At 41.2% G+C, this 13,493-nt stretch overlaps 1 protein-coding gene across 3 annotated transcripts in view; it reads right to left on the bottom strand.

Annotated features, from left to right (window-relative positions):
- Positions 1–11,106, bottom strand: part of CHL1 (cell adhesion molecule L1 like) — a 55,859-nt gene extending 44,753 nt beyond the window's left edge. For all 3 annotated transcript variants that reach the window (XM_009810258.2, XM_059823250.1, XM_059823249.1), the window contains exons 1-3: positions 11,016–11,106; positions 8,851–8,956; positions 7,082–7,272 (exon numbers count right to left, since the gene is read on the bottom strand). In XM_009810258.2, the coding sequence (XP_009808560.2) occupies positions 7,082–7,272; positions 8,851–8,956; positions 11,016–11,106 (388 nt within the window). The remainder of the gene's footprint in view (positions 1–7,081; positions 7,273–8,850; positions 8,957–11,015) is intronic.
- Positions 11,107–13,493: the final 2,387 nt, after the last annotated feature.

The raw sequence follows: 13,493 nt of genomic DNA, 5'->3' as shown, positions 1-13,493 counted from the left end.
TTGTTGATCTAAAGCTTATTTATTCCCAAAAGCACATCACTCAACAAAACTTTAAGCAAGCTGGATCAGGTGAAGGATAAGGGATTTCTGACTAAGACAACCAAAGAGACCAGCAAATAGACTAATGGTGAGATCACTCATCTAGGGCATTGGAAACTCCTGTTCAAACCCATTTTCTGCCTCATTTGACACAGCTAAATCTCAGTCTCCAATATCCCAGTTGGGTGCCATAACCACTGGTCTTCTCAGCCAATAATTACGGACTTATACAAAAAGATAGCAATTTCCACCAGGAGACAGTGAAAAATCATGGTCTCGGTGTCATTAGCTGGAAGCACGGGCATTCATCTCCAATGCATGGCCCAGATGTCAGCTTTTGGTCCCCAATGGGGGAAGCAGGAACTTGAACCCCAGTGTCCCCCATCTCGAACAAGTACTTAAACTACAGGTGGTTGGAGCTTCTGGGTTCTTCCATGCTGTTTTGTTTCACTTTGCTGATTGTGAAAAACATTGAAAAACATTGATTTTCCCCTCAACGCATAACTCTTGAACCCTTGAAGGGTTTGCAAGAGAAGAAAACAACTTTCATGATAAATTCCTGAGCCAAACCTTCCAACAAGTGTATTTTCTTGCTGGGGTCCCATAGGTCTCAAAGACTAGAAAAATAACTGCTTCTGAATTCTGCATGAGGAGATTTATTAAAACTAAGAAGCTAATATCACATTAGACTTTGGCTCTTGCACATTTGTCTTCAGTATGTATATATAGGCAATTTTTTTTTTTTTTCAGTATTCCTCTGTTTTAATTAGCAGATATTCCAGAATCAATCACTACAAATTTGTGGCTGATCACAGAAACTATCATAGCTGAATTAAGCTCGAAAGTATCATACAAGATTAATTGTGTCATGAAAGTGTTTAATACTTTATGGAGTTATCAATGCAGCACATGGACGCTGTAAAATTTGCAACCAATTGATCTCTTTGCAGCGATACCATTAAAACTGTCATGTCAATCTTTCATGCAATTCCCCACACACAGATATAATGAGAGGGGACAGAGAATCCAGCGTAGCTCCAAGTGCTACCTCTCACATATCCATAACACAGGGGAGAACAACATTATTTAATGACTCCGAGAAAGGCTTGCCAAAGTGCCAGCAGGATGGCTCTCACGACGCAAGCAATCAAGTGGTATGTATGAAACAGCCATAGGGAAGATGAAAAACTGCACACCTGAATTCTGTTATGGAGACATCTTCTAAAAGCCCACCGTGACATATAAAGCTCTCAAAACAGACTTGGGAAAGGCTTCGCTGCCCAAATATTATTTCCTGACAAGGCTGTACTGTGAATGCTGTACAGCACTCAAAAAACAGAATTACAGTGCTCTGACAGTGTGTAAACCATGGAGATGAAAGATTATCAGTGTCCAGAATCATTTGTGTAAGGAACCAGGCTCTGTTTAATCCCTGGGGTGACTCAAAGTTTAATGACCGAACTGCACTTTGGATTAGGTTGAAATACCACTGGCACATTAGGTTGGCTGAGAGAAATTTCAGAAAGGAGGCTGGGTCACTCCCTCCTACTTGTTTTCATAGAATCATAGAATCCTTTAGGTTGGAAAAGACCTTTAAGATCATACAGTCCAACCTTAGTTCAGAAAATGCAGTACCTCAATGAAAAGCAAACAGGAGGGAGACCAATACAATGCAATATAAAATCTGAATTAGAGTTTAGCAGTATAGATTCAGAAATATAGCAACCAGAGTTGGGATACTCCAGTCCCCAGCAGGATTGCTTCAGATTTACTCAGGTACCTATGAGCACACTTTGTCCTACAGCTTATTTTTTGTCCTACAGCTTAGTTTTTGTCCTACAGCTGACAACAGTGACTTCACACAACTCTAACTGTATCGAGTATGGCAATTTATACCAGTTTATATATATGAGAATGGAGTCCATTCAATCTGATATTTTACATGTTTCTGGGTAAAGTGTTGAGAAACCGAACCGAAGGAGAAGGGTTTCTCCAGGTAACTGCAGAAGTCCTTGAGACCCCTGTGTCTGGTGTCTACCAGTAGCTGGTGTAAAATGGGTATCAACTCATTATGGTAAATCAGCAATTAGGAAATATTTTGGGAAACTATCGTAGGAAAACATGACTATACACCAGGTCTTTTTTTATAACCTTTTCTGTGGATGCTGCTGGAGGTGTGTCCTGTGCTAGATGGATGCTTAGCCTGACCCAGCATGGATATTCTTACTTTCTTCCATGCGAATAAATCCTTAAAGGATGCAAGAGTGAGGGAAAGTGGGAATAGTCAAGAAATTTCTATATCCTGGAAATTCCCAGCTCCTCAGACACTTTAATTAGTAGCTGACTAATTTGTTATACAGATCTATATCTTCTGCAGTGAACAGCCCATCATACCAAAGAATCATAAATGTGACTTGCAGTCACTGACCGCAGGAGTTGTATCGAACACAGCTTGGGCAGCTTCCAGTATGCATCTCAGGGCACCAATTGCTATTCTGATCCATGTACTATATGCAGTAGTTAAATCTGTAATTTTCATGGCAGCCTTTGAACTGTTTATGAGATATGATCCTGCTTATTTATAGATTTTTCAATTACTGCATTAAATTGAAAAAGTTAGGAAAGTCTGGCTGCCTGGAAGACTGTGGCTGTCAGTCCACTCAAAGACACTTCTGTGATGGAATCAGTGACAGTCTTTATTTCTGTGTAAATGTCTCTGTATCACCCTTTCCAAAACGATGGTCGCTAGCCACAGTCAGAGTGATCCCAACGATTTATACAGCCAGAAAAGTTGTCAAAGGTGTAGGACAGTGGTTTAAGGAGGCAAGAGGTTTAAGTTTTACTCCCACTGCCTGCAAAGTCTCAGAGAATTGCTCTCTTTTGTTTTCTCTTCCTAAAAGGCTATGCTGAACGCCTTTACAAAGCGTGTTACTGAGACCTCCTATTTTATTATCAGCTCAATATCTTTTAATGACTACACAATATTCACATCTGCATAGTATAGCCTGCCACTGGACAATTTTATGTCAAGGCTATGTTTCCATCCTCAGATCTTCAGTCTTTTAGAGTAACAGCTTTAGAAATACTGAGCATAAATCTTAATGCAGTCTACCATGAAAAGTCTTTTACACTGCAGTTAATTAAAGAAGTTTAAGCCATACTTCTTCTCCTTCCTCTGGCATTGAGCCTACTCAGTAATTCAAGGAACAGATTCCCTAAATACAGGAGGAGGGTAGCTGAGGTCTGTGTTCTCACCATTTAAATTCATTTTCATGCTGCATGTATCTTGTACCAATCTGGAATTTGTAAATGATGCGAACATATAGAGGTCCTCAGACCCCATTCTTCCCCATTCTCCTTAATGTCATCATATACAGGGGAGGTGTGGTATTTTCATTATGTAGGTGACATTTAATGATAATTTCTGCTGACATTTCTATTGCTTTCCTGGAATGAATACTATGAGTAAACAGTCTTTTGTTCTCCTTTTCAGCAGCAACCTTACTTTCCTTACAGACCCAGTATTCTCCTCTGCAGTGTAAATGTAATTTATGAAAAAAACTGGCCTAGTCTGACTTGCTGGGTTTTTCTTCACTTCATTGGCATAGTGACTTGCCAAGTAGTTTACATTTTAGTTGAATACAGCTGGCAAAGCACTGCCACCTCTGCATCATTATCATGAATGCATGTAGTGATCTCACATGTACCAGTCTCTGCTTCAAAACTTGAGGTTGAATAGAGGTAATTTATCCCAAACTCTTCCGTGTCAGTGATTGCCTAATTTACAGCGGATCTGTGCACCAGCAGCTCTCTTTCACTTGAGCACAGTTGTAGACTACACAGTACTTTAGAAAATCAAAGGTGTCTTCTCTTACTCTCTGAATCCTGATTTAATTTGCTGCATCTACATTGCACCATTAAATGAAAGAATTTATGACAGAAAAGCAGGAATAAAAGTAAACGTGCCTTAAAAGGTGTGGGAGTAGGGTAAATTCCTCTAATATATTATCTGTACCATTTATTTATTTTCTGGATTTAGGACTTTGCATGTATTAGCACTAAAATTCCTCTCGCATTTGATAACAACCATGTTTGTCACTTCTCAATTAATTTGCTACTAACTACCCCTGATATATTTAATAACTACTCAAGCTAGTATAGACAATTTTTCATTAAAAGCAAAAATTATCTGCCTTGAGTACAGATCCAGTAATCCCAGATACAGACAGAAACTTGCCCTTGTTTTCCATTTTTAAGCATCTTTTTTGGTCAGTAGCAACGGAGTATCAGAATATTCTGCTGCTGGAGGTGGCATACCTTACTGAAACATGACTCTGAGGTCTTCAACTCCTCTGAAAATGAATGAGTCTGAGACACTTTGCTTAAGAGAAGTCGTATTAACCCCACTGCTCTGGCCAGACTCCAAAGTAATTATGTCCTGTGTAAAGCTCTGCATCACTCTCTTGCTCCTGCCTGAAGCTCCAGTTGACATCAGGTGCATAGCTGCACCATCCTACCTGTGGAGCCAACTTACATCAGTAGTTCAATAAACTTCAACTTTGTGCAGTTCTCCTCTACTAAGGAATGCTATTCCCATAAAGCAACTGCCAGTTGGTAGAGACTAAACCATAGAGCAATACGTGTAATCTTGGTAATTCCTCACCAAACACCAAGCTACTGCATTAGGGAATACTATGCAGTACAGTGCAATATGAAATAAATTTAGCAAGGAAAAACATCCATAAAACTGGCTGGAAGGAAAATAAACCCTGTCTTTCATGAGGAGCCCTCATAACAATACATTTCCACAGCATCCTTAGCAGCCCTCTTCCAGGAACTCTCCCAGCCCCTGTGATGTGTCTTATTTCCAACATGACCACAGCACCATGACTCTCCCACCCTGGCTATGCCTAAAATACTTCTCAGGATTACTCCCTATGATAAAAACATGACAGAAATTATTATGATGTTTCTCATAGCCTGCTTCATCTGCACTGACCTGCTAGAAAGTAGTTTCTGTAGCTAGGTGGCCATCGCTCATCACTGCAAAGGCTGAGAAGACTGTGGAGATATCCCCTGCCATGTGGACACACCATTTCCACATGTGCCTGGTCCTTTCAGATCCCCTAATAACAAAATATTGTAGGAGCTTGGAAATGCAGGATCTAGTTTGAAAAAAAAAACTCCACTGCACTGTTGATTCTCTTCTTCTATGCCAGTTGACTACATCATACAGTCTGCTTCATGTTCTCACCCTGCTCCATTGTGGAGCCAGTGAAGTTTCTCATCCTTTCTACTTCCGCTGGGAAGGTTCTGCCTCAAATTTTCCTCTTCGCATTTATTTCGATCCTGAATTTGTGACCAGTTGTCTCTTCATCTTCCTATGTTACTCCCAAACTACAAGTGCTTAAATGTATTGGTACAAAGTTGGTTGTATCAACGTTGTCCTGATCAGGACCTTGAACTTTGTATCAGTAAATTTCATTCCACTTCTATAAACCTCATCCTCAAAATCACCCATTTCCTCCTCTGCCCTCCCTCTGGGCTAGTGATGGAAGGACACAGTTCTAGGATCAGTAATTTTCACTACTATATTTTTGAGCTCATTTTCCATTCAGTTCCAGGTCTTTAATATTTTCCCTGTAAGTATTTATACCAAACCCTGAACACTACTGACATCAGACTAATGAACTCACAGTTGACTGGATCACTTCCCCTTGAGCCTTCAAACATTTGCATTGGTTGCTACTTTGCGGTAATAAGCTTCTATTTCTCCCATCCTTCCCCCCAGCTTCTGATTTCATGTTCCTTGCTCTGACATGGAGACCATATTGTCCTCCCAATTTCTGGGCACTCACTCACAGCTGCCAAGCTGAAATATTACAGTCTTACGACTCTTAACAGCATTTGCTTTCCAGTAAATGTTTGGAAAGTGAAAGCATCACGTGATTGCTAATTCTTTATGAAATAAATCTCTCCACTATTACAGAGATCACTCCAGCTTTAACTCAGGAGTGTCCCCGAACTTACCAAGTGTCTTTTACACCACTTTCCCAAAGTGATTTGACTCAAACCAATTTTGTTTTATCTGACAATGACTTCCTATTCCTTTATTGCCCACTACATTTTTAATACATTTCTAACACTATTTCATCATCTATGCCATTATTTCTATCTTTCATGAATGGTTAATATCTTTCAATAACTACTGTTCTTTCAATAACTGTAAGATGGCTACCCTGCCATTCTTCTGCTATTTGTTTTATCTCTCCAAATATTTTAATTTCTGTATTTCCATGATGTGCTGACATCAGCTCACAAACAAATTGTCCCTGCCTAGATTAGGTAGAGAATTTACCAGACTACAACTCTCATCAATATTTATCCTTTCTTCTTTATAGAAAGAGAAACATATTAGAAGTAGAAGCATCACAAGAGCAAATAGGGGCTCTAACCAAATACAAATCAGAAAAGAATTCTCACGGGTTTTACAGTAAAGGCAAAGCAAGTGCTTCATAAAGGCATTTAAATAGTCAAGTTAAAGCAAGTAATAATTTTCTGACATTGAATGTTCAGCTCTCCGGAGACAGCTATTGAAAAGTTTATACTAATTTACCCACTCACCCACCCTCTAGAAGCAAAGAGGGGCAGACGATACTCAGAAAGCAAAAGTAAACAATAAATGTTTTACAAATTAATGTATCTAGGAAAACATATACATAATCTACCCAGCTGTGTTAATTAAAGCTTGTAAGGAGCATCAGTTATCAGCATTTGGAAACCTGTAAGAGGTTGATAGTCCAGTGGTATTGTCTGAACTCCTGCATTCAGATTTGGTCATTTAGGTTTCTGTCCTCAAAACCAGGAATGAAATGAAACCACTCCAGGGAACACACAGATTTCTTCCTTCCAGTATTCACTGAATTACAAACAACGCATGTTTTACATATACCCTCTTAGCAACTAGTTCTTCCCCATCTAATTTGAGGGAACAGTTTCTCATCTTAAAAAAACAAAACAAAAGCAAAGCAAAAGCCCTTACTTGGAACAATTAGTTCAATTTCTTCTGACATGGCAGTTCCCAGCACATTGGATGCAAAGCAACGGTATTTCCCTTGAAAATTGGTGATGATTCCTCGATTTTGAATCACAAATGTTCCAGAGTTGTTAGATGCAACTATCCTCGGGTCAGATAACAAATCGAACGGTTTTCCATCCTTGGTCCAGTTAAAGCTGAAAAATAATACAAGTGTTACAAAGGACAGGTCACAGAACAGAGAGCATTATGGTACAAAACCAGTGGTAAATATGGGCCTGATAGTGTACTATGAAAATAAAAGGAAAAAACTTGGTGTAAGAGGAGACAGTTGAATGGTAAAATGACCACTGTGCTACTATAACTTGTGTTAGCTATTGGGCATGTGTCTCCTATTGGACGCTCTACTTTTGGATAACTGACTGTGACATGGAATAAGAATACAAAGCTTAAGGCAAGGACAATAAATGAGAGAGACCATCTGTGAAAGCAAGACCCACACAGTGGAAGGAAGAGGGTTGTGAAAAAGCTGTGTCTGTAGGAGAGTTGGTACTTTGACTGGCAAGGATTGACAGGAGCTCTTCTCACCATCTCACCATCACCAAGAATCACTTGTAGTTTTGATGCTACTGGGGTGTGATTTTGATGAATGCAGAAGTATTGGTCATAGTTTACGTATCTGGAAGTCTCAGATGGCTTGAAATTGGGCTAAACTGATTCAAAAGCGAAGACAGTTGGAAATTACAGTATTACATGCATTTAGTGAAACACGTACCTTTTCCAGCATTTTGCAATGTTTTAAGAGAATAAATCAATGTCAAAAGAAACGTATGTTTTGGCACTTCACTGAGGAAAACTGCTTTGTGACTGTATGGAAAGGAATATGGGTTCCTATCGCCTAACCAGCTCTATCGCATACACTTAAATATACTGCAAAACTTTTCATCTATCCGCTGACAAACAGTGAAACAAAGGAAAACTACAAATCTCCATTCAGAGCCCAATTAAAAATGATCAAATCATCTTGATATAAAAATAAAAATTGCTTTATTTAAGCAAGTTTAAATTGTGTGGCAGAGAAAAAAGGAAGGATTAAAGACTAAAAATGACATGCAAACCAGCTATTAATTTAGCCCATACACCATGCAGTGGCAAAAGAATTGGGAGGAGCTTTTACTATGTTATTACTACATTTTTGTTAATCACATTTTCATTAAAAATCTTTTTCTGTTTTACATTGGTGTGACATACTTAAAGCTTATCTTTGGATATCTTTTTGAATAACTCCTTATGTGTATATCTGTAACATCGCCATGGCCATGATGATGTCAGGTACAAAGAAGGTATCTGATAAAATGCAAATGTGATCTCTGAATACACGGTTTAATGTGCTTGGTATTTTTAGGGTGGATGTGGAAAAGGCAGAAGAACAGCTGGGACCCTTTGATTACCATTACACACCTCCCATCTTTCGCAGCACAGCCCAGACAAGCTCTTTCAAATCATGGGGTGGACTTAGCACATGCTAGAGAAATGGAACATCTCCCAACAAGAAAAAGGCACATTGTTATCTATTCACAGAGTGAGTGGAAGTGATTGAGCAACAAAAGCTGAATGGCCTAAATAGAAACCCAAATCTTAACCTCGCCTTATAATGATGAGCTGGTTACTCTACATCAGCTATTCCTTCCCTCCTCAAAAGCAGAAGAGTGTTTGGCAAAGGCTAAAAGCAAATTCAATTCCCACTTGCTTCTCCAGGTGAAACCAGTACTCACGTGGGCTGGGGGTTTCCTCTAGCTTCACATTTAACTGTAAAGTCCTCATCAAAAGGGTAGGCAACTTGGGTGTGAGATTGCTCCGTGATTGTTGGAAGCTGCGCAACTGAACACAAAGGGGTACCGGGTTAAAACACCATTTAAGCAAAACTTTGCTCCTCTCAGGTCCTTTCTTCGAAAGGGACAATGTCAGGATTGCCTTACTCCTGCAAAGAGTGAGGCTTGCCTTCAGAAAAAAAGGAGGATGATGATCATCTTCCTGGCATCAACAATACTTGCTGCTCTCCAAACCAAACACTGTTATTGCCCTAGCAGCCAGAGGAAGGTTTGACAGCGCTGAATGCGCTTGGCCAGCCGCTCACGGCCATCGCCTGCACACGCTTCCATATGTGACCAGCCCATCCAGGGCAGAGGAGAGCTGGGGCCATGCTAAAGCTAAAGCCAAAGCACAGGTGTGTGGACCAGTAAATTTATTCAGTGGTTAAGTCAATAACTGGCTTTTTAATCCAGATGCAGATACTCACACATGAAGTAGCAAACTGCTATCTCCATCCTGGATAAAATTGCCAGGGAAACCATGGACTGCAAAGATGACTTAATACCATCTCCAGGGTACAGCATGGGAAGAGCCGTTACCAGTCGCACAGTCACACAATGATGTTCCAGTAACTTTTTTTTTCTAAGGGAATTAAAAGTGTTGCGAATGTCTGTGTAACAGAGCCGCACGAGGGAGAATGTTCCCCGCAGTGGAGCTGGGGATAATAGGATCATCACATTGTTATAAACAGCCGGGAAGAAAATTAACATGCTCTTTGGTTTCTCTTTTAAGTCCAGGAAGCTCAAAGCTGGACTGAAACATGATGTCTTGCCATACCATGTGGTCTCAAAGCCAAACACTTCCAAGCCCACCAGCTTCACTGACATAATTCCTTTTTATTAAAATATAAAATGCTTCATTAAATCAAATTAAGAGCTAGATGGTTCCCCCGTGTAGGTACTTAAAAGCAGCGGATGCCCAGACAGTTTGTCCTGCACTTGACAGCCACAGCTCCACTTTTGCTTTGTTTAAACACAAGGAGCCATTGCGATACCTTCCTCTAAAAAATTTCTACTTCCAAATGCTGTTAAGTTCGGATAGCTTTATAAAAATATCCTATAAACATGCTTGATTGCCTTCTCCTTTAGAGCCAGGGCTACTGGCAGACTCCAGAGTACTAACAGCTCACGGCAGGTCCACATCATGCACTGAAACTGGCCTGTGTCCTACTCTGAGGCTACAGCACCCAAAGCCCTGCGAAGAGCCTACATTTCCCAGAATCACAGAATCACTAAGGTTGGAAAAGACCTGTAAGATCATCAAGTCCAACCATCAACCATTTCTTTTTCCTTAGGTTTATTTATTTGTTTTTCCCCACCATAACTCATAAAACTCAATATTGTTGAGTTTTGCTTTGTTGTTTTTTTTTCTTCCCCCCCAAAAAAAGCCAACTGTAGTTTGCAATCCTCCTGGTCCATTGTTTGAAAAACGCAAAGCTCAGGAGGTCCGGGCTGTACTCCGGGCAGTGGGGTCCACTGGCTTTCATTGGATTCTCCCCTATGAGACTCATCCCATATTTTACACGTGTCCTGAAACCACACCAACCGTGTAAAACAGACAGTTTGAATGCATCACAGCCAGAGAGGGATAAAGGAGGTGCTCTCCAGGGCGGCATGCGAGGCTTGCTTCTCTGGGGACTAATGTACGCCCTGAGACATACACCTGCTCCTTTTTCAGACTGAAACAGCAGGTTGCAAGACAAGTAAGTAAGGGTGTATGTACATCAAACAAGCTTCAGGGAGATTCAGAGCCAAAATGAGGAATTTATGTGAAGGACTAAGTCAAACCCTCGGAGCTAAGTGGTGTGTTGGATTGCAAACACCAGATAGATGTTATTAGACAAGTTTACTGCTACATTTAAACAGGTCCAAACAAAGTAGCTTACATTTTTATCACATCTGAATTTCCCAAACGCCATGCTCTGGCAGAATTAAATTCAAAATGGAGCAATTGAAAAGCAGGGTTTAATATTTTTTTCTTCAGGGAAAGGTTAAAAAAAAAAAAAAGGAAAAAAAAAAGGGATACCAAAACAAAACAGTGAAGTAACCAGTAAATAGCTACAACTCACCTGATAATGGTATTTCAATAGCCGCTGCCAAACTCAATAGAAAGAAAAACAGGCATATGGTGATCCCTTTTGTGCTTAATAGCATCTCCATCACTCTTCTGTAAACAAGCAGTCCAAACAGAATGAGAGACACCTTATGCTTCCTCTCACTGTCACTTCAAATCAGATGTAAAGATGTGAAATTGGAAGTCTAGCGAGGAGAAGAAACAGCCGTATTAGCTTGCAATATTAACTTGGCTCTAACAAGGTTACTAAATTAAAGCAATGCTTCAGGACTTGCAGCTAAATTGCAAATTGCACTAAGTGGTACAATTTCCTCTCCTCTCTCCCCGCTCCCTGACTTTGGGAAGGTCCTCTATTAAATTTCTAACAAAAAAAATACATGCACAAAAGTATAAATCCATTAAAGCACAGAAGTATAATTATTTTTTGTTTTGCAATTAAAAGTAGGGATAGTTTAAAATACGGTATATTGTAATCATTCCAGTTCATAAATTTTTCTAATGAGAGTTGTGTAAGTTGGAAAGTAATGTAACAAATCTAATGAGAGAAATTTGGTACACTAATGACCTTGTTCATAAATCTCACATGCTTTTTATCTTTTGTTTATGTTTAAAAAAGGGCACAATCTAGTTTAGTTCATTAATAAGGACCAGAACATGAAACCCTTACTTTTTCTCCATAATCCCAGAACTACTATGGTAGGTTTTACACAATCCATTACACATCCTTAGGTTCTGCATTACAAGGCAAAAATGTCAGGCGGCCGCCAAAAGGACACATATTCAGCTCCAATGAGCATTTAAGTGTAATTCACGGAGGAGTAAAGGTGGGAGATTTCTACAAATGTGGGTGTACGGAGGATTTCAGTTGTCAGCATCATTCACAATATCTCAGCAAAATATTAATGGGTTTAAGATGTTTTGTACCTGTGCATCTTCTCACACATAGCCCTTACGGGACATCAGTCTCAAAAGAATTTAGACCTCAGTTGTCAAGATAATTTTGCAAGAGCAATTTTCAAGACAAGGCTGCTATGATGGAGGTAAGGACCAACCCGCTGGCAGCCCAGCCCTGCACGGCACAGCGAGCTCTGATTCACGCCACTGAGTTCACGACCATGGCAATATATTTCCAGACTAAGCCTGGCTCGGACACAGCTCTTGTATCTTTGCACATACCACCCGGTTAATCCACGGATCAGAAAAGCAATCCTGGGATCATCCAGAGCAGTTGGCATGCGGGGGCAGGCAGGAGGTGGGACCTGGGCAGCGCGCTGGGGATGCTCGCCCTTGCCCAGCACAGCTGGCTGCAGCTGGAGCAGAGACAGCCCCGAGCCCCACAGCCCGCACACTCCAGTCCACCACGCTTTTCTCCTGATGGTTGGTTTGCTGGACCTCTACAAAACACAGGCATGAAGCAGAGATTTCCCTTTTACCCGGCACACCTCCTCTGGCATCGGCTCTCAAAGATGAGCAACAGCTTGTGCTGTGACCCTTTCTCCAGAGGCATTAGCAGGATAATTTCTGTTCACTCGGTCACCAGCTCATGAAAACTTTCTGGAAGTTAACATCTTTGAGACCAAAATCCCTGGGTGAAGATTGAAATTGGCCAACGAGGGGACAAGAGACAGACACTATAATCACATAAGCCTCATTTCTTTAGAAACGAGGCTAAAAACCAGATGTCTTATAAGTAGGCACCGAGTGTTCGCTGATGGAAGAAGCTGACTAATCTGCTTAGTGCCTCGCTCCACAGAAGGGGACGGCACAGAAGGGCACTGGAGGGGACGGGTCCCGCTGGCTGAGCTGCCACTCCCAGGTTGTGTCTGGGTGCAAATCAGGCAGAATCGGGCAACATCAGTAAGTTATGTTTTGTGGCAGTTGATATTTCCCTCAGTTTGATTTCTCCTAGCTCTGACTTGTGAGCAATAGATCTTTCCAAAGCTCAATTCAATAAAATCTGGGCTGTGTCACAGTATGGGGTGGGGGGGTACGCACAACCCACAGCCGCACAGCAGCCCCAGCCTGCAGCTACCTGATGGCTGCACAACTTGTGCCACTGCAGGACTGGGCTCTCCAGTCCTGCCCTACCTGGTCACAGAATCACAGAATCATTAAGGTTGGAAAAGACCTGTAAGGTCATCAAGTCCAACCATCACCCCAACCCCACCATGCCCACTAAACCATGTCCCACAATGCCACGTCCACACGTTCCTTGAACACCTCCAGGGATGGTGACTCCACCACCTCCCTGGGCAGCCTCTTCCAGTGCTTCACCGCTCTCTCAGGAAAGACATTTTTCCTAATATTCAGCCTAAACCTCCCGTGGCTCAACTTGAGGCCATTTCCTCTTGTCCTATCACTTGTCACTTGGGAGAAGAGACCAACCCCCACCTCCCCACAACCCCCTTTCAGGCAGTTGTAGAGAGCGATGAGGTCTCCCCTCAGCCTCCTCTTCTCCAGACTGAACACCCCC

This window comes from Gavia stellata, chromosome 12, assembly GCF_030936135.1.
Source record: "Gavia stellata isolate bGavSte3 chromosome 12, bGavSte3.hap2, whole genome shotgun sequence".
In the NCBI taxonomy this organism is placed as follows: domain Eukaryota; kingdom Metazoa; phylum Chordata; class Aves; order Gaviiformes; family Gaviidae; genus Gavia; species Gavia stellata.
This window is presented reverse-complemented; position numbering and strand designations above follow the sequence as displayed.